Raw genomic sequence first — 24779 nt, 5'->3', positions numbered from 1 at the left:
CCTACTGTACAGGAAGCCTCTAAGACAACTAAGAAAAATGCACTTTAAGCTCTTTGTTTTTGGCCGCGCCTCGCAGCTTACGGGATCTTAGTTCCCTGACCAGGGATCGAACCCAGGCCCCAGCAGTGAAAGCGCCGAGTTCTAACCACTGGACCACCAGGGAATTCCCTAAGCTCTTTTAAAAGTAACTTTCCAAAACGGTTACAATTTTAATAGCTTGCATGGGGCTTAGTATCTAAGATCTAGAGTGGCTTTTCTAGGTATTGTACTCAGTAATTGGTACCAGGAGAGTTACTAAGTGTTCTCAAGACAAGTTATACTAAAAACTGGTTCACTCAGGGAATCTTTCTTTTTGAAAATAGCCTGACTTAGTCTCAATCAGATTTTGTTAGAAAATGTAAGTGTCCCACTGAGATTTCAAAGACATACCTCACTTTCAATTTTTCACTTGACATTGCAATTCTCACCTTTGAGCTTCTGTCTCCAGAACCCGCCAGGGACTCTGCCCTTCTTGACACCTGCGTGGTGAGAGGGAGCTCTGGGTTATGCCCCTCCATAAATTCTTCCCTGGGCTCCGCATCAGGAGGGTTCCTCAAGCACATTCAGGGAAGGCTGATCAATTCTTGGCTCCCAGCCCATGCCCACTGGAAGAGCAAGGGTACTGCACAGTAATTCAGACTTGCCCGCTACAATTCCAATGTGTTTTGAAAGCAGTGCACCCCTGACGCCTACTCAGTGTTTACACAGGCACTAAATTAGGCTCTGTGCTGTAACTGTGGAAAACACATGGCTCTGCAGTCAAACAATTTGTCATTTTTCAACAAGTGACTTTCCTTCTCTGAGCCTCAGTTTCCTAATTTTCAAAATGGGAGTAATAGGAGGCATCTTACAGGGTTGCTGTGAGATTTCAGTAAGACAAGGTTTAGTAAGGAATTTAGTGCCATAGCTGATACATAGCACATGCTCAGTCAGTGGTTGTTGCTGTATTTTCCATTGTTTCTTTTTTTCATCCACAAGGATCATCCTTATCAGTGTCATGGAAACAAGAGACTGTTGAGGGCTTCCCTGGTGGCGCAGTGGTTAAGAATCCGCCTGCCAATGCAGGGGACACTGGTTCGAGCCCTGGTCCGGGAAGACCCCACATGCCACGGAGCAACTAAGCCCATGCGCCACAACTACTGAGCCTGAGTTCTAGGGCCCGCGAGCCACAACTACTGAGCCTATGCGCCTAGAGCTTGCACTCCGCAACAAGTGAAACCCCTGCAATGAGAAGCCCGTGCATCGCAACAAAGAGTAGCCCCCACTCGCCGCAACTAGAGAAAGCCTGTGCGCAGCAACAAAGACCCAATGCAGCCAAAAATAAATAAATAAATAAATTTATTTAAAAAATAAAAAATAAAAGAAACTGCTGAGAGGTTCCATAGATGGGATTGTGGAAATACGAGGGAGGTCTCATTTTTAGTTTACTATCAGCTTTTTCTGCCCTTTAGAGCAGATTAGCCATTCACTTTGAACTTTAATTCTCAGGGGTATATCATCTTGGAGACATTCAAGCTAGAAAGAACTGTGCCTTGAAGTGATCAAGGTGAAGGATTTGGGTAAGAGTAAAGATACCGTTTCTTCAAATTGGCCTTGGGGCAGGCAGAGCAGAATGAGAACAGAGGACAGAAGAGGTCCCCTCCCCTCCGTGGTTCGTGCTGACTCCAGGCTCTAAGGCGAAAAGCAAGTGGGGTTCTGGGATCAGGTCAATCTGACCTGACAGAACCCCCTGTGATCACCCCTACAACAGGAGGGCTGAATAGCACTGTGGGGAAGCGGAGGGAGGAGTCCTCTGGTGGGCAGGTCAAGCTGGGATCAGGACAGTAACAAGATCTCTAACTCTGCCCTTATTGGAAGCATCCACATTACTTTAAAAACCCTAAGGGAGCTAACGGTTGGGATTGGGGTGGGAGCTGAGGGTGAAGTATCAATATAAACAAGGAAAATACTAAAAACACGGATAATTTATTCCAATCTGGTTGAAGCCTGAGAAACTAGATTCCTTTTTCCAAACCAAAAGTAAGTCGCCTGCTTTCTTTTTATGTTACGCACTGTATCACTGATACCAAAAGACACACCTTCACTGTGGCCATGAAGTGAATGTCTTCAGAAGATGCTTTCCTTCTGCTTTCCTTCCTTGTGCTCAGCTGCGAATCTGGTGAATGACTCCAATAACTCAGACACACAATCCTAGGTCCTAGGTACAACTTCCTTTCACTTCTAGAAGGGACAAAAACGATGCCTGACATAGAGGACAGACCACGTCCTTCCAGTCCTCATTAGAGAAGCCACGAAGACACACACCTGCAGAGTCAACCAACCAGGCACCAAGGCCTTTACATCTGAACAAAAATAATGACGGAAGGCGTGGGCTGAAGACTGACTCTGTGGATTTGAAAATGGCTCTGACCCTTCCTCGCTGTATGACATTGAGAAAGTGACTTGACCTGTCTGTGCCTGTGTTAATGGTTCCTACCTTTCACAGCCTGCTGCAAACATGAATGAGTCCACTTGTGTACGCATGGCTGGCGCATGCTAGCACTCCCCAGTGCCAGCTGCTGTTCTTATCTATTCAAGTCTGCAAAACCCAGGTCTCTCTCATGTAACCATCTGCCTGTGCCTTGTGATATTTTGAATTCTCTCTCTGTCACTAGCTGTGTGCCCTGGAGAAAGTTACTTAATCTCCCTGAGTCTCGGTTTCCCTCCCTATAAATTGGGGGCAGTTATAATTACTTTCAAAAGTCATTGTGAGGATTAAATATTAAGGTTTTTAAAGTGCTTCCCATGTAGAGAAAAGGAAACCCTCCTACACTGTTGGGAATGTAAATTGATGCAGCCACTATGGAAACAGTATGGAGGTTCCTTAAAAAACTAAAAATACAATCACCATATGATCCAGCAATTCCACTCCTGGGCATATAACCGGAAAAGATGAAAAGCCTAATTTGAAAAGATACATGCATCCCAATGTTCACTGCAGCACTATTTACAATAGCCAAGACATGGAAACAACCCAGGTGCCCATCAACAGACAATTGGTTTAAGAAGATGTGGTATATACACAATGGAATATTACTCAGCCATAAAAAGAATGAAATATTGCCATTTGCAGCAACATGGATGGACCTAGAGAATATCACACTGAGTGAAGTAAGTCAGACAGAGAAAGACAAATATTATATGATATCACTTATATGTGGAATCTAAAAAATAATACAAATGAAGCTATATACAAAACAGAAACAGACTCACATAGAAAACAAACTTATGGTTACCAAAGGGGAAAGAGGTGGGGGGAGGGATAAATTAGGAGTATGGGATTAACATATACACACTACTGTATATAAAATAAACAATAAGGAATTACCATATAGCTCAGGGAACTGTATTCAATATCTTGTAAAAATCTATAATGGAAAATAATCTGAAAAAATATATATATATAACTGAATCACTTTGCTGTATACCTGAAACTAACACAATATTGTAAATCAACTATACTTCAACTTAAAAAAAGTACTTCACGCATGTAAATACGTACATAGTAGTTTTCATGTTATCATTTGTCAAAATGGGCTAACCACCACCCCTGTCCTGCCTATCCCATTGACTGCTATGAGAAGAACGTGCTGGAAAAGGCAGTGTAAAGTACTGTATAAATGTTCTGACTTCCAGCCCCTAGGCAATCGATTAGTATGGACCGCAGTAGTCCTGCAGAATCAGGAAGCTAAGCACTAGGAGAGTGTAGTCCATTATGCAGTTGTAAACACATCACTACTTTTATCATTAGGAAATCCCAGACCAGTCAATGTAAACAAACCCACCTAAGGCCTGCTTGACGATAGCACTTTTTAATTTACTGAAAACGGCTTTCCAGGTACTTAATTTTAAAGCCACCAATATAAGTTGGTGATTAATAATTTAAGGATGCTACATTAAAGTGGATAGATTTTTTTGGAGCAGTCTTTATGGCTTGGGTTTTCTTCCAGTTTAATTCAGTAGATGTTGACATTTGTTGGTCCTGAGCATTGCGGTACAGAATGCTTTTCTGCATTTTGACCTAAAGGAGATGAGTTCCAAGCACTCCTGGGCTTGGGTATAAACATAAGGGGACTCCCCATCCCTGAGGCAAGGAATCTGACCTCTAAAGACATATTTTTCTTTCACAAATGGCAAATATAAGAGAGTCCTTTCTGAATTATTTTATATAGGCTTCCCAGAATTTAAGTTTTATCCTATTGAATCTGAGAAACACTGCTTTTTTTTCCTACAAAGCTATTGCAGTTCACAAAATAATAATCTTTAGACTAGATTACTAGACATACTGGATTACTAGACACACCTCTCCACAACGGAAACCATCTAAGAACATGTCCCTTTACTGTTTTTTAACTGCAACAAATACTAAAATAGTTAAATGTCTGATGTAAACGTGAGTAAAGCCAGATACAGAAGTATGTTTAGACTTCTTCCAAGAAATCTTTTTCCCTCCTAGTCAGTTTTGACCCCTCTCACTGTTATCTCTCCTCCATCAGACTTGGAACCTCATCGTAGCCTGGAATGTGCTTTTGCATATTTTGGTTTTCCATCAAAATGCTCACAGCTCACTAGTCCGCTGCACATAACCGGGGATCAATAAATGGTTTTTGAGTGGATTTATTTAGTCTTTAGAACAATGTCTTTTGTAGTGCCATTTCAGATGAAGACTTCTTATCAAGAGTTGCTTGGCTCTCCAGAGTAATAAGACCGGAAGGCATTTTCTTTCTTTCTGGCAGAATAAAATCTGCATGTCCCGGTGAGAGCTGCGGAAATGTATAATTGATGTATTTTTGAAACGCTACCCTGGTTTCCTGTAACTCCTCCTCCAGGAAATCTTTCCAATTTGTCATGATTTCCAGTTGCTTCGCCATAGACAGCAGCTCCCGCTGAGTGTTAAGCAGTTTGTCCATCACATTTCTAAGCGTGGCCTGATGTGTTTTCTCCGCTTCTTGAAGCACTTTCTGAACCTCTTCTTGCTTCTGTTTCTGAGCCATGCAATAGTAGACGCTCATTTTATGTTCTTTTTCCTTTATCAGTTGGCTCACATTGTTCTCTTGATCCTTCATAACTGTGACACCAGCTCTCAAAAGTTCCTCCATGGCCTTTCTACAGAAAGGAACAAGGGTTGAATATTAATAGTTAGATGGATTAGCCACAAAAAAAAAAAGATTTTGTCTTTCACCGCAGATGTAGGAGAAATGCTTTCATGGTTTACATGAGTCACCAGTCTGAGACAGGCTGGTAGAGATGAGCTTTGATTAGATGTTAACAATAAAAAAATATTTTTCAGAGCAGGGAAGGTGCACATTGATTTCCCCACTGTGGGCTAGGGCGAGGCCACTAGTCTAGCGTCTAACGCTAACTTTAGGGACTCGAGTCCACTGTAGTCAGAAAAATATGAATGCAGAGATCTAAAAACAAATGAAGAAATAGCCTCAGATTTCCAAACCCCTAGAGAAAGTATTTCTATATATCAACCCAGCTACTCACCTTTAGCCAGAGGGGAGGAAACTGTCTCACAGGGTGAGTTTAGCCCTATTCTTGATTCTATCTGAGCAATACTCTAAGACAGAAGTCTCAAACTTTTTGGTCTCAAGATCACTTTTCAGTCTTAAAATGACCAAGAAACTCAAAGAACTTTTGTTCATATGGGTTATATCTAGTGACCCTAACAGTTTTAAAAGTTAAATGTCAGACATTTAACAAACATTTATAAATTCATGTGAAGTATCGATAAATCCATTAAACATTAACATAAAACACTTACCTCGTAGGAAAAATATTTTTTCTAAATCAAAAAACTTTTGGTGAGGGCTTCCCTGGTGGCACAGTGGTTGGGAATCTGCCTGCTAATGCCGGAGACATGGGTTCGAGCCCTGGTCTGGGAAGATCCCACATGCCGCGGAGCAACTAAGCCCGTGAGCCACAACTACTGAGCCTGCGCGTCTGGAGCCTGTGCTCCGCAACAAGAGAGGCCACGACAGTGAGAGGCCCGTGCGCCGCGATGAAGAGTGGCCCCCGCTCGCCACAACTAGAGAAAGCCCTTGCACAGAAACGAAGACCCAACACAGCCAAAAATTAAAAAATAAATAAATAATAAAAATTCAAAAAAATAAAAAACTTTTGGTGAGAAAAGTAGCATCATTTTACATTTGTGGCAAAACTCTTTACTGTCTGGCTTAATAGAAAAAAAAGCTAGATTTTCGTTTCATTTCAATCTGCTGAGATATCACACATAAAACCCTGGAAAACACCACTACATACTCATGAGATAGAGTGAAAAGGCAAATCACATCTTAGTATTATTAAGAAAATAGCTTTGACCTTGGGGACCTGCTGAAAGGGTCTGGGCCCATACTTTGAGAACCACTGCTGAATGAATTCATAGGCCTCTGGTTATAATGTATACAATTATATAGAATTTATAGCAGCCAACTATAAACTCAATAGTAACTCAATGGTTAATATATTAACTCAAGGATTACTCAAACAAGTCTATGAGGCAGTTCAGTCTATGAGGCCTATTTTATAGATGAGGAACTGTGGCTCAGAGAGGTCAAGCAACTTGCTCAATTTCACTTAATTAGAAAAAGTGGCAAAACAAGTGCTACAACCCAGGCAGTCTGGGTTCAGGGCAAATCTCTTAGCCACTGAGATACACTTCTGTGGATATCTCCTGATACCTAGTTGGAATAGAACCTCTAAAGATCTGAGGATTAAAAACCTACAAATGTTGAATTCGAGTATTTATGTTGTTAATAAAAACCCTCCCCTCTCTGCCTCCTAGTCTAATACAGTCCCTCCAAGACTTACCCCAGCTTCTACCCTCCAAGGTGCAGTTTTCTCATTGTCTCTGATTCTTTCAACTTGACTGTCAAACCTGACAGATTTTCCCAATCTGGAGGTAAACATCATTTGTCCTGAGCCTCCAGCTGCTATGCTATTTTTCTCATTCCCTCTCCCACCAACTAGGCTATATCCGTTATTAATAAAAAGGGTCACCATTTATTGAGTACTTACTGTGTCCCAGGGACTGTGCTAAGCAATTTACATGCACTATATCTCATTTAATTTTCACCCACTGAAGCCGGTTCTATTTGTATTTATTACCTCTTATTATTCCCATGTAACAGGTGAAGAAAGTGAGGCTTGGGGAGACAGTTATTGTTCAATGTCACACAATGGAGAAAATCGGAGAGTTCCCACCCTTCAGTAGAACACATTGCCTGCTTCAATAGCATAAGAGATCACTATACATTTCTTATCAGGAGGGCAACACACTGAAAATAACATTTTAGAATTGTTATTCTGATAATATCAGGTAAACTGAATCCGAGTTGGGTGAAGTAGAGAGACCAATTTGTACTAGTTTGTAACATTCTGAGTGTACAATGATCTAAATTAATGATGAAAGAGAAAGGGATAGGAAGAAGGAGAGAAAGGGGGAAATCCAAGAAATATTACAAAGTCACAAGTGCCAGAATCCATTATTGCTAGGATTTAGGGGCTACAGAAAGAAGAGGAATCAAAACCAACTTCCTGATTCTCAGCCCAGGTCACAGGACAATAGAGGCATAGATAGTGTTCAGAAGGTGCGTCTACACACAACCTTAGGATTCAGGCCGATGATTTATAACTTTAGGATGTTGGTGAGATTGTGGAGATGATGATCAGAGCCCATGGGGCTTAGATCAGAAGGCACTGGAAGGCATTTCCTTGAGCCGGCCCCAAATCCCCAAGGAGGAAGTTACACCCCTTCTCCAGAACCACGGCTCCATCACAAGCAGGTGTGAGCTTCCTACTAGGTCAGCCTGGCTTTCTCTGGACCCACACAGAGGAGGTGTCCATCTAAGGGGCTGACTAAAAAGCTCCACCAGAGCTGATCTCAGGTACATCTGCTCAAACTGTACCTTAGATGACACCAGCTCCCACCCTCCATGACAGCCCCCTTTAAACTCCTTACTACCAAAATCTGTTCTCGCTTAAAGGGATCTGATATTTTTTTAAATGTCCTTTCCAACTTTCACCCGTTATTTTCCCAGTGTTGGTACAGCAAAAACCAACACTTCATTTCTCCATAGGCAATTCCTAAGTTACGCAGGGATCTGTTTCCAAAATTCATTTGTGCATCCAATGTTTGGAGAAACACTGAACGTAGCAGATCATTTGCCAGGTGAGCCCACAATGAGCTATTTCACTTGAACTACAGGACTCTTAGCACTATTTTAATTAGCCATAACCAGTGTGCTTATAAGGAAAATATATTCTGATGTTCCACCTGAGACGCTGGGAACCTATTGCACCTGGTCTGCAGGAGGATTAGTGCTACCCATGCTGGGGCGGTAGACATCAGACGGGGCGGGGAGGAGAGGAGGCATCTCCAGAGTCCAACCTTCAGCAGCGCGTTTCTATCTCTGGGGTATTTAATGCTCCCAACTTCCCTTAGCTCCGCCTCGTTAAGCTCCCCACCTTCCCCTCCATGTGTTTGCTCATGCTGTCCCCACTCTTTTCAGTCCTTCACAAATGGGACCTCCTCCCTTCTCTCTAGGGCCCAAACCAAGACTAACTTCCTCCAAGAAACCCGCCTCATCACACAGCCCACACACTCTTTGCTTGATCATTCCAGGACCGAGAACTCCTCCAGCACCCATGTGTTCTTTGCACAAGTCCCTCTAGCCTTGCTCAAAGGGGACAGCTATGCTTTACTTACTTCACATAATGTTGAGGCAAGAGCCTTGTTCCTCAGTGCCCGAGCTCAGAACCACAGCCCCAGAAGGCACTTGATGAACTCTGGTGAAGTGAGCAGGGTGGCGTAAGGGAAGGTCACAAGCTTCGGTATCATACACACCAGGGTTTGTATCTTCTCCAGGTGACCTTGGGCAGTTGCTTAGTCTCTCTCTAAGACTCAGCGTGTTCATCTGAAGATACGAAAGATGACTGAATCCCCCAGGAAGGGATATGAGGATTCAATGAGAAGCATACAAAGGGCCTTGCACGTTCTAGTGTGGAATAAAGGGCAGCTGTCACCAGGAATTACAGCCATCACCACACACATTCCTGAGCAGTCACTTCAGTCATGCCTTTGCCTTGGGCAAGTAAATACTTAGAACCTTTCCGAGCAAGATGTTTATTTCTTTTTTCTTTTTTTTTACCTTTAAGAGAAAGAGTACAGTGTCTCCTAGATAATCTGTTTAGAACTCAATCACCTCAACCCACAAAGAAAGTTTTCTGAGCATTTAACAAATTTGTCACAATATGTAAGTATTCTGAAGTCTTGAGTGAAAGTTTATAGCCAAGTAAGAGATCCACAGTGGAATTCTCAACAGTGGCCCTTCTCCATATATTAATTTCTGCAAATGCTCTAAAGAACGCTGGAATCTAGCAATGTCTCGAAATAAGACCTGGTGTGCTGCAAAGTGGGTTCAGCTGACTGGAACAAGCTTGAACCTTTGATAACTATTTAAAGAACACCCACCATGCGCGAGGTTCTCTGCCAGGCACCTGGAACACATCAATAACAAAATGGACATTCTAGATGGATATACTTAAAATAACAGGCATGGCAGTTCCCTAATCTTAGTCAACTGGCTTAATGAAAGGTGGCTGTTGAACCTAACAGAGGAAAGAGCCAAAGGGGGACAAAAGCGAAAGAGGGAAGGAGGAAGCAGGAGGCTGCCGGTGTGTGTGAAGAGAGGACCCAGAGGCTTCTTCAGGATGGACAGAGCTCCTGCAGATGGAGGGTGGGAAGCAGAGGGAGAGGAGAGCCACCTTCCACTGCTTTGGACCACAACTCACTCAGGAGTAACCGCCTTCTCTAACTTTCTCCTGAAATCCTCTTTCCTCTTCCTCCTCTGCCTCACAGTGACTTACAGCCTGTGCAAGAAGGGGGGACCACCGAAGAAGCCGCGGCTGCAGCCTTCATTCCTATTTATCTGCACCCCCTACAGAATTTTACCTTTGGCCCTATTCTAAACAGTTCTAACAAGGACGATTTTACCCATTAATTATATACAAACAGATCTGTTAACTCAAGCAGCAAAGCAAGAGACAAGTCCTAGCCCAGGAGGTGGAATACAAAGGTTTCAGTTTTGGTCCTGCTGCTTCAGCTACATGAGCTTGGTCAGGTCGCTGAACACCTGGAAACCGAGGTTCTCTCTTGGCCACTAGGGCTCCGGATTGCTGTCCTGTTCAAACTGGCCAATTCCATCAAATGTTCATTACATATTATAAAATGGTTCCTTTGGTATTTTTCACACATATATATATGATCCAATTTATGTAAAAATTATTTCAGATTATGCACATATATAAGGCTGTAAATACATCAAAAGGGCACAGAAGGATACAGACCCCGTTCTTTAAAATGATCGTCTCTGGGAGACAGGGACGGGGTAGGAAGCAGTGAGTTGGGACTTTGCAATTTTTGCTCTCTATATTTCCATAAGGTCAACTTCGTTTACAGCATTATGACTTGTGTAATAAGAAAAAGACCAAAAGTAACCCATCCACAGTAGTGTATGGTATGGGCTAGAGAATGTGAAGACTGACATATATGTGTCTGTGGAAAAGTATTTCTTGATTCCTCTCCGTCCCTAAAACTGGAGATATAGAATGAAAAACACAATTTTTAGAACAGTAGTTATCTCGCGAGAGGGGGGAAAGGAAGGAAATGAGGTTGAGGAAGAACATGGGACTTTTTAATCCCTTCAGATGGCTGGTAGGCCCTTGAGTATTCGTGTTATTTTTCTTTAAACCACACACACACACACACACACATATTCTACAATACACTATATATTGTTCTCTATGTTTGATATATTCCATAATAAAAATGTAAAAACAGGGCTTCCTTGGTGGTGCAGTGGTTAAGAATCCACCTGCCAATGCAGGGGACACGGGTTCGATCCCTGGCCCGGGAAGATCCCACATGCCGTGGAGCAACTAAGCCCGTGTGCCACAACTACTGAGCCTGCGCTCTAGAGTCTGCAAACCACAACTACTGAAGCCCATGCGCCTAGAGCCCGTGCTCCACAACAAGAGAAGCCACTGCAATGAGAAGCCCGCGCGCCGCATTAAAGAGTAGCCCCTGCTCACCGCAACCAGAGAAAGCCCGTGCACAGCAACAGAGACACAATGCAGCCAAAAATAAAAATAAAAAATAAGTAAATTTTTAAAAAAATGTAAAAACGCAAAATCTGGGAAATATCCACCTATGTGCTTCAACCTTATCCCTTTCTCCAAGTTGATTCTGACAGAGTAAGACACTGATTTGCAGGGGTGCCCCCTGGAGTACCTTCTCTGGGCCTGGATCTCCTCCTGGGCTATGTGCCTCTCCTGGGCCCGGGCTTCCTCCACAGCCTGGACTTTCTCCTGGTGGCACTCCATCATGATCCTCTGGATCTTGCGGACCATGAGTTGCTCGGCAGCCAGGCGTTCTCGCTGCAGTTCTTGCTCCATGTTTTGATGCAACTCCATCTTGGTCTTAGATACCATTTCCTTAAGCAACAGAAAAACTAGGTTTAGGTGTTACAGCTTTGATGTTTAAAAACGTTATTCAAATCATAATTCATCTGCCCGATGGAATGTACACCAGTTAAGCCTAATGATTTAAAAGAAGAGTGTATTTAAAAAAGAAGCAGACTCACAGATATAGATCTAACTAATGTTTACCAGTGGGGAGAGGGAAGGGGGAGGGGCAATACAGGGGGTGGGGAAAAAAAGGGGATTATGGGCTTGTATGAAGTCATGTGTGTGAAACTTCTGAATATTGTAAAGCACCATAGAATTTAAAATCTTTCATTCAATAAAAAAATATTTTTTAAAAAAGTAAAGGAATGCAGAAGAAAAAATGGAAAAAGAAAAAAAACTGGAATGGTATATCCATACCATGGAATATTACATGGCTATTAAAAGGAAAAAATAAAGAAGAGTGTATACTATATGGAAAAGTTTCATTTATAATGATGTTAAGTAAAATCAGAAATGCACAAACTAGCATAAAATACGTATATAGATAATATTGGAAAGGAATTGCAAAAAGAAAAGTAATTGGGTCACAGGTATTTTTTCTTGATTGTCCAAATATTCTATAATGTCCTATTACCTTTATCCATGATTAGAAATACAGAACATGATACTGCTTTAGGAAGTCAGTCCTGGAAAATGGCAGAAATAATGACTATGAGAGTCTCCCGGGTAGGAGGACACCTGAGGCCCGGGCAGCAAGCACCGCACACGACCGCAGTCACAGGAAGCTGCCTGCCAGTCCCCACTGTCGTTCTGGAGCATTCCAGCTCATTCGAGCTGAGGGGCTCTTCCTCGTTCACAAAGGGGACGGGAGCAAGGGCTCCACTGCGCCAAGGTAGAAGGACCTGTGGAGCCTTCAGCCGAGTAAAAAGAGGAGGCACTTGCCAAACCAGGACCTGAGGGAAACAGGCTCCCAAGGAAAACCCTGTATCCCTGGAAATGTCCACTGACAGCACAGTGTGACAGGCACAGTGCTAGGACCGATGCTACAGACAGAAGGAGGCTGGAATCCTCCTTGGGACTCACTGCCTAGCAGAGGAGACCCAGACCCCATCCTGCAACCAGTGGTTTAACAGAAACACATGCCAGAAAGGAGGGGCAATTAATTCCATCCAGGAGTTTCAAAACTTTCATTTAAAGGTCAGTTTGTATCTGTTTCAGAGATAAGAGAGAACATAAAGAAATAAAGGTGCTCAATATTCTGTGATAACCTAAATGGGAAAAGGATTTCATAAAGTACAGAAACATGTATAACTGAATCACTTTGTTGTATACCTGAAACTAACACAACATTATAAATCAACTCTGCTCCAATATTAAACAAAATTAAAAAAAAAAAAGAGAATAGGGGCTTCCCTGGTGGCGCAGTGGTGGGGAGTCCACCTGCTGATGCGGGGGACGCGGGTTCGTGTCCCGGTCCGGGAAGATCCCACATGCCACGGAGCGGCTGGGCCCGTGAGCCATGGCCGCTGGGCCTGTGCATCCGGAGCCTGTGCTCCGCAACGGGAGAGGCCACAACAGTTGAGAGGCTCGCGTACCGGAAAAAAAAAAAAAGAATAAAAACAAAAGAAACTAAGTTATTTCACAGAGTGAGTCAGTGGAAGAACTAGGAACAAAAGCAGGATTCTCGCCCACCAGCTACTCGTTTCATTGCTGGCTGTGATGCTGGGGTCTTTCCAGAGATTCATCAGTTTATTTTCCTTCCAGAAACGCCATCCGGGCTTATAAGACAGTGAGGTTCCTCCCTCCCTCCTCCTCCCTGTCTCCCAGAGACAATCACTGAGCAGGGAATGGAAGGTTCTGCTACAGGTAATAAGCCTGAGTCTCTATCTTGTAGTCAGAGGCCGTTGTTTAACGCCTTACGGGATATTTCAACTTCTTAGGGACTATTTCTGGGTTTTCAAGTACAGTTTCAGTAACTGAGATTGCTGAATGGTTGAACCTTAGATAGATGAAGTATTATCATAATACATTTCTATTTGAATCATAGAATTTAAAAATGACACACCAGCCCTTTATTTTGACTGGGTTCTGAACAAGGATTCAGAGAATTAAACCCTGTCCCTCTTTTATGTAATGGTTTAATAAAATCAAAATCATTTTACTGCCTCATACAGCATGTCCAATACCTATTTAAAGCTACGAAAAAATAATTCAATGACCTACTGTTTGGCGGTGTTCTTACTCAATGGAAAGCCTTCCAGTTAAATTACTTTTACTGAAATGCATTTTGAGTGAATCAGCCTCTACCTGGAGATAAGAGACAGCCTCATGAAATCCATGCTCTTCACCGTGCAGATGTTTGACAGACCTTCCTTTATTACACAATGCCTCCCTCATGAGAAGTTTCTCTCAGGTATCACATGGAGGAAGATCTGGGCCATCTGAGTACCGGATTTGTTTTCACCTCATGGACATGGTGATTCATAGCACTTTCCTCTGTGCATTGACTGTCAGAAAGCTCAAGGGCCAGCTATGGTAACTGCACAGGACCTCGTGGCATACAGACATTTCTAAGTTTCGGATTCACACCTGACTTCATTCTATTTCCTACTCTCATTTTCCCTTAGCTTCCATTTTATTATTTACTTTTTAATATTATTGTATTTGAATAAGATAATATTAGCACCTTTTCAAAATCCTATCTATCCATTGGACAAGACCTGGAAATTTTATTTAACAGCAAGCATCTGACACCCAAATTCTTAACATCACAGAAGAGCAATACCTGGTGATTTCTACGTCCCAGAATGTAATGCTGTTTGGTTCTAGAAGAATTTGGTTTTCTGCTCTCTATACGGGTAATCTCAAACTTTAATATGAGAGAATATGTGTGACTTTATATGTGTTTATATCCAACTTTAATATATGTGAGAACCACATGGGCTGCTGGGTAAATACGCTGCCAATGACTCTGTAGGTCAGGTGGAGCCCAGGAATCTGCAGGTAAGTAGGCTCTAAGGAGGTGGTTCAGAGACACCCCCTGAGGAGCAATAGCCATGTCTGTCTGAGGACCCTACAGCTGAAACAACCCTCCACATCCCTCTTAGACAAATCACTCATTCATCATAATAATAATAAAAAAAAAAGCCCCTGAGACTTTTTTAGAATAATTTGGAAAGGTCAACCTCCCTCTTTAAACTTTTTTAGGACTTCTTCTATTTTAACACTAAGTGCATCGACTCAACACAAAGACTATATGGGGTACCATCAAACTACCTAGAGCAAGACTAGGAGGCAGGCTCCTTGCAACAGGCATCACTTCTAAGCTACCCTTGCCTCATCACACCCTAATGCCAGGAGGGATATTTAAAATGTGGATCCTCTGGCTGCAGCACAGGACAGGGTCCTAGAGGCCCACACCCATGGAAACGGCTGCCCCTTCAAATTGCTGGGCTGCGGGAGGTCCAGGGCGGTGAAGGTGTTAGGGGCCCGGGGAGTGGTGATTATCAATTGATAGAAGAGTATTTCACTATTCAAGAACCAGTGTGGCCATTCCGGTCCCAGCTAGCTGAGCAGCAGGTCTATCTGGATATGCTATAAACGCTCCTCCTGTTTCGGAGTGAAATCAGGGATGGCCACTGGAGCCAAGCAGGGAGGGTCAACCGTCCCTTAGGAGCCCTGGGGTGGAGCTCCCTTTCCTGCCAGAAAGTTTTCTGAGGACAGTCTATTTAATCTCACCTGGTACAGAGCTGACACATGGCAGGTGCTCACGGCCGAAACGAGAGACAAAAGGGCCCATGGTCCCTGAACTGTTTATTCGTTATGTTCTTATTGAATTAGGCCAAACCTGGGTCCACACTTCTGCCACTTTCCCTCCAGCCTCTGCCCAGGAATCACTACACCTGCATCGTGCCCTGTTCTGTCCCTCCCGTGACCCACGTGTGAAAATAGTTCTGTTTTTTCCTTTGAGCAGAGTTTGGGACTGAACTGTGTGAGGAACCCCTGGGTCTCTGCCTGGACAGTTTACTGACTACCCAGAGTCGTGTACTGGAACAAGTTACAGGCTGGAAAGAGTTCCCCTCATTGTGTGACCTCTGGTCCTGCAGGAAATACCTGAGAAACAGATGTCCCTCTTGGCATCGCGGTAAACGCAAACTTAGGAAAAAGGATGCAATCAGAGAGCTCAGGAGAAGGGAGAGAAGCGCCTGCTTCCTCTGTTCAGCCCATTTTCACACTTACAAAGTCAAGGCACCGTGCTGGCACTGGGACAAGGGTGGTAGCGGGGCAGACACACCCTTATGAAGGCTGCAGGCAGATGGCGATCACATATTCAACAAGTAATCAATCCTCCAATCTATTTACTTACACCAGTGCTAGGTGGTGATGCTGTTAAAGAGGGCGGGGTGACCAGGACAGTGTATGGGTAGCAGGACAGAGCTGATCAGGTAAGGTCTCCCTTGACCAGTGATGTCTGATGAAGTGCAGGAAGAACATTCTGGCAAAGTCCCCAAGGTGGGAAAGAGTGTGGTGCATACATGTTTGAGGGTCCAGGAGAAGGGCACTGAGAGGAGGAAAGAGAGCCAGTGGCAAGGGAAGTAGAGTGCAGGCAGGGGTGCCTCCGTCATACCTTAACCCCATAAAGGTTTGGGTTCATTATATCAAAGGCCATTCATTATGCTTCATTATGCCAAAGGGATTCTCTTGCACCCATGCATCACTGTTGCCGTGGAGTCCAGCATATCTTCTGTGAAAATCCTGGGCCTCCCAACCAACCTCCATGAAACACGCCAGAGCTTTTCATTAAGTACCGCTAAAAAGACAACAAACAAGCCACTATAACAACCTGTAAATCTTTTTGATGTTCCTCTTTCAGAATCTGGATTTTCATTTTGTGCATGTCATTTGCTTCTTCAAGGGCTTTCTTCACTGCTTCTCTTTGGCGTTCATCTGCCTTTGAAAGAGTTCATTTATTTATTAATATGTATCAGGTTTTCATGTTTAATGAAAACTAGCAACCACCCTGGGGCCCCTGACTACTGGCTCTGTTCCCATCTCAAACCTCCCATAGCAAACTAGGCCTCAGCCAGAGATGCCCTAACACGGCCCAAACCGTGGCTAAAATCACTGTTTCAGGAATTGCTAAGGAGAGCTTTACTGCAGCCTGCTGGGTTGTCTTTTTTCTTTGGCACTTTATTTCTTGCTTGATTGACTATCAAAGTCATGTATGCTCATCGCAGAAAATCTGGAAAATACAGAGAAGTGGAAAAATGCACAAAGCCTGAAATTACTGAGAAGGGAGGCTGAGTACCTTCCCAGATCCCCTGCATCAGGGTCTTCAGGAAGAGGTTTCATTATTTTATTTCAAGAGAATGCCCAGAACATTAGTTATATTTAAATTGTATATTGTAATACTTATATTTAAATTGTACATTATTCACAAAAGCATTCTCTTGTGTTAGGGTAGTTAATTAATGGCTCACAATCAATTTAAATTTTATTATTATTGATAAGGATACATATCTAGTAAGATTTTTATTTCTATTACCCTTTGCACTGGAGCATTTTATACTTTCGAAGTACTTTAATACCAAGCTTTTGCTGGGACTAATGTTGGGCAATTCCAACACTCTTTGCTATGATGTTTACTTTATAGAGAAACCGAGAAATAATGTTCTAGCACTGTGGGTTGTCCCGCTCTCAAGGAGCGCTAGTTTTCTTTAGGAAGTCACGTATGGCATTTTCTCTTTAGCTGGAAGAAGTGGGAGCTGGAGGATTGAGATTCTGCTTCGCTGAGGTGTCTGGGATCTGACCGTGAGCCCCAAGACCCTCAAATTGCCTCCACGGCCCTCGGCAGTCGCATGGACAAGGTGTCAAGGACTTTGGAGCGAAGGGGTGCTGGGAGAGGGGGTGAAAAGGAGAGTCAGCTATGATGCAGCATTTGGAAAAAACAGGCACTTAGGGGCATTACACACTGCACAAACGAATGGTCTACTATATATTAAATATTAAGCAATAATAAACAACTACAACAAGAATGTCTTTTTAAAAAGGTTTTAATCCCATGAGAATAAAGGGAGCAGGCAGGAGTCATCCACACAGAGGGGCAATTTAGACAGAAGGAAGCTCCTGATGATTTCTACTTCTTACTGAGCACCTACTGTGTGCCGGGCACATTATTTCATTGAACTCTCTCAATAATCCTACAGAGTGAGTATTACTGTTCCTCTTTTACATTTGAAGACGCCAAGACTACGGAATTGAAGAACTTGCTACCCTGGTCCCACAGACGCCAGCATTCAAGTCGGTTCTGCCTGACTCCACTCTTTCATACAAATCCAAAACGTGAAAGAACCACAAAGATGCATTCAGGTTGATTTCCAACTTCCTTTACCTTAGCCCATACGGCAGCTTCTGCTTTTGCAATACGTTCTTTGAGTAAAGCTTCTTGAAACTGCTCTCCTTTATTCAGAATATCTGTCCCAATACCTGTGTGTTTGAAGAGAAAAAAGAAATCACAAATATCCACAGACTGTTTCTTGGCTTTCCTTTTCACTGTTATCGAGTTATTTATTAGAGTTATCTAAGAAATATATCCTTTCAGGAAATGTCAGTCTTTAAAGATACCCATGAAAGGGGTAAGTTCTTTTCTAACTGATTAAGAGGGAACTCACAGCACTGTGTATCAGACCCACTCCACAGGGAGGCAACTGGGGAAGTAAATTAAAAAGTAAAAAGTAAAATAAAACTACACACCAAAGAAAAAAAGTACATGTAAGGTCTGCACCTGAATTAACAGTATTGATCCAACACCAATTTCCTGGTTTTGACAGTGTAGCAGCATTATGTAAGGCATCAATGAGAGAAGCTGGATGGGAACTCTCTGTTCTATTTTTAAAACTTATCAGTCTTCAACTATTTCCAAATAAAAAACTATTAAAATATGTAAAAAATATTTTAAAACTTAAAAGAAAACCCCACAAGCTGAGGGCCGATTCTGAAGGTTCTAATTTACCGGGTCTGTGTTGGATTAGTATTGTAATAGGGAAGAACAAATCTGACTCCATATTAGATCTGTTTCTTTTACTTTAACCTTTGTATTCTATTGTTTTGCTTAGAGTTAAGAATGTTGCCTATAGCCTGAAATTTACAGGATAGCCCATTCTCAAGGTTCTGACCTTTAAAGGTGTTAACACTTCCCCATTCATATAGAGATAAAAAGTTGCAGAACAGAGAATAAAATTTGTCTTGTTGGAGGTTACAGTAACATCATGACCTGACCTACCCAGACAGCTGCAAGAACAAAGGATTCCTGCACCAAGAAGTCTGCAACAACCAGCCACCCCCCACCGCCCCTTTTAATGTAAAAGAAGCCTGATTTCTGAATGGGGTACCATGGTTCTCTAGGACGTTAGTCTGCAATCTTCTGGGTCTGCTGGCTTTCCAAATAAAGTCGTTATTCCTTGCCCTGAGTCACTTGATTTACGGGCCTGTAGTATGGTGAGCAGAACAGGTTTGGACTCGGTAACAGTATTTTTTTTTTTTAATGGGTAAATTTGCTTTATCAGATAAATTCACAGTTAATGCAGAATTTCACTTTCTTAATTTATATTAAAGATTAAAGATAATGTATCTTTATTATACATAGTAAGATTTCAATTATTTTAAAACCCACTAATTCATTTAATACTGCAATTTGCATGGCAATAAACAATGAGTTCTAACTTTCTTAAAGGTGTGTATAGCAATTTAAAATACAATGAGTCTTCTTTTCAGTTTGTAGCACCTGACTTAAGACCTTTATAAAAACAGATTTTAAATTCATTTAATGTTCTCATTAAGATTCATTATCACTGTTTCTCTTGTAAGGAAAACAAATTTCAATTGCTATTTCCCAGACTATATTGAGCAATGGTGTATATTATTTTCAAATGGTTAGCAGAATTTTACTCACATAAATTTATAGCCAGAAAAAGAACTCAGCTTCTCTGAATGCCTATCCACTCAAAACAATGAAAATAATGTATAAAATGGATTTGAGGGTCTGACCTCCTATTTAACATTATCAAACACTTTCCGAGTATTCCTAGAAAATATTTTAAAATATATGCAAATATTCTACCATATGACAAACCATCATTTCTTTAACCCTTTCCCAATTGTTCATCTTTATCATTTGTAATTTTTTTACATCATGAATAGCACTTTGAAGAGCACCCTCAACCATAGCTTTAAGCCAGACATTATATCTTTAGGATAATGTCAAGAAGTGGGTCATGGGCTTCCCTGGTGGCGCAGTAGTTGGGAGTCCGCCTGCCGATGCAGGGGACGCGGGTTTGTGCCCCGGTCTGGGAGTATCCCACATGCCGCGTCCATGAGCCATGGCCGCTGAGCCTGCGCGTCCAGAGCCTGTGCTCCGCAACGGGAGAGGCCACAACAGTGAGAGGCCCGCGTACCGCAAAAAAAAAAAAAAAAAAAAGTGGGTCAAACAGTGCAGATGGTTTTAAGGCTTTTAATATACTTTACCAAATAATCTCCAGAACAGCTTGAACAACTATTACCAACAATATGTTAATAGGCCCACAAAGTGAACTTGGCTGGTAACAGTGAAGCAAATTCAACTACAGATCCATGAGATGCTCAAGCATCTCAAAACTATCATACCAAAGGAGCAAGGAGACAGTTATCACTGGTGATGAAGCCAAATTCAAATTCTTCAAAATATCACTCAGCTTAACAACAAAAAAATCATGATTTGATTAAATCATGATTATTTAAAAATAATCAACAGAAAAGCTTTCCACAGAAAGTCGTTTTTTCAAAAATGTCCCCCCGATGCAGGGGACACGGGTTCATGTCCCGGTCCGGGAAGATCCCACATGCCGCGGAGCGGCTGGGTCCGTGAGCCATGGCCGCTGGGCCTATGCGTCCGGAGCCTGTGCTCCGCAGCGGGAGAAGCCACAGCAGTGAGGGGCCCGCGTACCGCAAAAAAAAAAAAAAAGTTAAAAAGAAAACGTCAGTACCAAATGACCAAAATTTTTTATTTGACTAAATTCTATTTCATGCATAAGCATGACACCCTCTCCTGTTTATTAGACTTTGGCAATTAAAAAAAAAAAAGCAGCCTTGTACAGAACAGTGAAAATGCCAGGGGTGAGGGTAGGCTACAGTTTTACTGTAGGATAAATATATATATATATATATATATATATTTTTTTTAAAAAGACCTCTTTCCCTTTGGCCATATCAACAATCAGTTCAGATCATTAAATACAGACAAATTTTCAAAATCGCTTCTTCACTTCTCCACGATCTTCAATGCTATTATCATCCACTTCTGGCCATTTTTCCTGAATGCCATCACTTATGTCATCTGTAAAGTCTCCCTGAATGCTGATTTCATCCTCCCCTATTACTGAGGCACCCAGGAGAATTTCTGAGCAAAAATCCTTTGTGCTTCTTCAAGATCGATTTCAAAAGTTGCAAGGCCACACACTCTTGTTACATATTTCTTCTTTGCTCTGGGAATTTCGGCTATCGTAACCTTTTGTAGTACAGTCTTCTTTTTTTGTTTTGTTTGACCCCTTCCACCTCTTTTGTTTTTTCTTCTCTTCCTCTTCCCCTGCTGTTCCTTGACCCTCACTTCTTGTTCCAGCTTCTCATTCGGGTGAATTTTCTACAGTAAGTTTTGCAAACTCATCTGAAAAATTCTTCTCTAACCATTGTCGACATTTAGCAACATCAGACATATATTCACAGTACTCTGTTGGTAATGAATAGACTCCCCAGTAAAGGATTCGAAGTGGGTAAGCTGCATCTAACTTGGTATTGCTCCTCGGGTCTCCTTTGCAATCATGCCCACCGGATTCAGAAATGTCAGCAGCCATTTCAAAACCCTGGTGGTCGCACAGTCTCCGCCATCTCCACGCTCGCCACTACCACCAGCTGAAGTGACACATGAGACTCCTCTTCCCCGGCCAGAGCCGCCCAAGAGCTCGGTAACAGTATTAAATCCAATGAGTCTGTGTTTGGATTTAAAAGTTCTGTAGGACACTGCCAGGGTTGAGAACTACCCTATGCAATACCCATTAGCATTTATACAGACATTTCAACATGCTTTAATTTATTCACTTAATGTTTGGATTCAAATATCCTAGGAGGCATAAGGAATCAACCAATAAAAGCATATTAAGAATAGATATCCACTGCTCTGGGTGTAAAAGGTCAAATCATTATAGAAATAATAATTAATAAGTCATACTAAACAGTTACTAAAAGTTAAAAGCAGTTATCAGTTTTGGTATTGATATTTTTAGAGGATGATCCCAATTTGATCTCCCGCTACATTTTAGCTTTTTCAAAACACCGTCCATTCTCTAGCTTCTTACATGTTCAAAGATCAGGAGTGAAATTTAATCACCACTAATTTAACATATTAAGGAAGAGAGGATATGAGAAGTATTTTGAGAGTTCTTAGAAAAACACTTTTAAGGCTTAAAGTCAGACTGAAAAATCTGACAGAGATGAGGAGAGAAGGAAACCTGTAATTACAACTTGATTTGCTTACTAGAAGTGTATATATGGGGGGGAGGGATAAATTGGGAATTTGGGATTAACAGATACACACTACTATATATAAAATAGATAAACAAGGATCTACTGTATAGCACAAGGAATTATACTCAGTATCTTGTAATAACCTATGATGGAAAACAAGCTGAAAAAGAACATATATTTATATAAAAGAATATATATTTTATATATATTTTATATAAAATATTTTATATAAAAATTTAAAATATTTATATAAATTTTTATATTTATATATATAAAATGAATCACTTTGCTATATACCTGAAACATGGTAAATCAACTATATTTCAATAAAAATTTTTTAAAAATACAAAAGGATTTAAAAGAGGAAGAAAAAGAAGTGTATATATAGTACATATTCTGTTACCCAGATCTACCTACTTTTATGTCACCAGCTACTAATATAGTTTTACCATATGCTAACGCATATATATGGAATCTAAAAAAAAATGGTTCTGATGAACCTAGTGGCAGGACAGGAATAAAGACGCAGACATAGAGAATGGACTTGAGGGCGGGGAGGGGGAAGGGTAAGCTGGGAGGAGGTGAGAGAGTGGGATGGACATACATACACTACCAAATGTAAAATAGATAACTAGTGGGAAGCAGCCGCATAGCACAGGGAGGTCAGCTCGGTGCTTTGTGACCACCTAGAGGTGTGGGATAGGGAGGGTGGGAGGGAGACGCCAAGAGGGAGGGGATATGGGGATATAAGTATACGTACAGCTGATTCACTTTGTTATACAGCAGGAACTAACACACCGTTGTGAAGCATTATACTCCAATAAAGATGTATTAAAAAAATATAGTTTCTTTCACCCATGTATTAAGGTATTACTTAGAGATATTTCCTCTCCTGTGTGTATGGAAGGTGCCCAATTATGAGGGAGGGCAAAAAGAACTCTCAGTTACTATTATGTGCCAGACTTTAGAATAGGTACAAATATTTCATTAAAGCCTCAAGACAAATCTGCAAGGTAAGTATTAACATACCTATTTACATATAAGGAGACAGACTGAGAGACTAAGCATACTGTCAAGGCACACAACTGGGAAGTGGAGAACTGATTTCAACCCACATTCTTCTCATGCCAAACAGACACCCCTGCAGGACAAGCAACTTTGATCAGGAGGGCTGATCAAAGTCTACACATCAGGAAGAATGTCATATAATGCTATGAAACATTAGAACAAAGAAAAACAGCAAAGTCACTTACCCAGTATGTCTTTGTGAGTGTAAAAGCGTGTCTTCAATGGCTTGTACTCATGGATCTGTTTGAAGATTTTCCCAAAGGGGGCTGGTGGAATTATCTTATTACATACAGCACAGCAAACAAAGTTTGTGTAATTCGGATTTCTGATCATAATTAAATTTGTCTTTTACTACGTACAGCCAAAACACTCTTTTAGGATCAGAAAAAGTAATTTTAAGAAAAGCTAGATGTTTGAGAAAGCTGGAAGAGGTTCAAGGTTTGAAGATAATGCTAGAGGCCTGCAAGGATTAAATGATTTGCCATGATTAGGTAGTGGTTATGTGCCTAATGGTAAAGAATGGTAATGAAAGCCTCTGCCATTATAAGGTATGGGCACTGGATTTGGGAAGATTTAAGCAGTTGCTCCCTCCTAGACTCTAGATTAAACTGTTAACTTACTTAGCAACTGTTGCTAGGTAAGACAAGCTTTGCTCATAAAAGCGACTAGAAATAATGACTAAAGGGAACATGGTACAGCTGTTCATTTCCCAGATACCTTCTGTATTAGTTTCCTTCTGGGGTTGTAACAAATTACCACATATTTAGTAGCTTAAAACCACACAAATTTATTCTCTTGCACTTCCGGAGGTCAGAAGTCCAAAATGAGTCTTATGGGGCTAAAATTAAGATGTTAGCAACACTGGTCCTTCTGGAGGCTTTAGGGGAGAATCCGTTTCCTTGCCTTTTCCAGCTTCCAGAGGCCACCCACGTTCCTTGGCCCATGGACTCACATCAATGTAGCCTTTTCTCTTCCTGTTTGCAGGGTGACATTGCTTCTTCCTCTGATCATCTGCCTCCCTCTTATAAGGACTTCTGTGATTCTATCAAGTCCACCCAGATAATAAAGGATAATTTCCCCATCTCAAAATCCTGAACTTAATCACATCTGTCAAGACCCTTCTGCCATATAATGGAACATATTCACAGGTTCTAGGGATTAGTATCCAAACATCTCTGGGGTGGCTGGGGGAAAAGGAGTATTATTCAGCCTGCTATACTTTCTGTTAAATGGTTTGTTTTAAAGAATTGACTTTTGGGGCTTCCTTGGTGGCACAGCGGTTGAGAGTCCGCCTGCCAACTCAGGGGACACAGGTTCGTGCCCCGGTCCGGGAAGATCCCACATGCCGCAGAGCGGCTGGGCCCGTGAGCCATGGCCGCTGAGCCTGCGCGTCCAGAGCCTGTGCTCGGCAGCGGGAGAGGCCCGCGTACCAAAAAAAAATTTAAAAAAAAGAAGTGATTTTTTAGGCCAGAAAAGCAGGGAGTTTAATTTTTTTCAGGTTATCTATAAATATGTTTTTGTGCCATGGCAATAAAACTGGGAAATATCACAAGTGTCTTAAAGGAAAATTTACTTTCATTAAGCAAGCACTCAAAATTACTAAGCTTGGT

At 41.8% G+C, this 24779-nt stretch overlaps 1 protein-coding gene and 1 pseudogene across 2 annotated transcripts; both read right to left on the bottom strand.

Moving 5' to 3' along the window:
- Positions 1-956: 956 nt before the first annotated feature.
- On the bottom strand, positions 957-23978 carry LOC307195339 (uncharacterized protein C6orf163 homolog). The gene is made up of 5 exons (XM_079939382.1): positions 23355-23978; positions 17939-18033; positions 16391-16498; positions 11372-11574; positions 957-5184 (listed from the first exon to the last, which is right to left on the bottom strand). The coding sequence occupies exons 1-5, from the start codon at positions 23500-23502 to the stop codon at positions 4707-4709; spliced, it is 1032 nt and encodes a 343-aa protein (XP_079795508.1). The 5' UTR covers positions 23503-23978; the 3' UTR covers positions 957-4706.
- On the bottom strand, positions 20829-21736 carry LOC307195214 (density-regulated protein-like; annotated as a pseudogene). The gene has a single exon. The product of its transcript is annotated as a density-regulated protein-like (transcript).
- Positions 23979-24779: the final 801 nt, after the last annotated feature.

The sequence above is a fragment of the Stenella coeruleoalba genome (assembly GCF_951394435.1).
Source record: "Stenella coeruleoalba genome assembly, chromosome: 12".
Lineage (NCBI taxonomy): Eukaryota > Metazoa > Chordata > Mammalia > Artiodactyla > Delphinidae > Stenella > Stenella coeruleoalba.
Note: the sequence above shows the minus strand (reverse complement) of the source record. Positions and strands in the feature narration are given on the sequence as shown.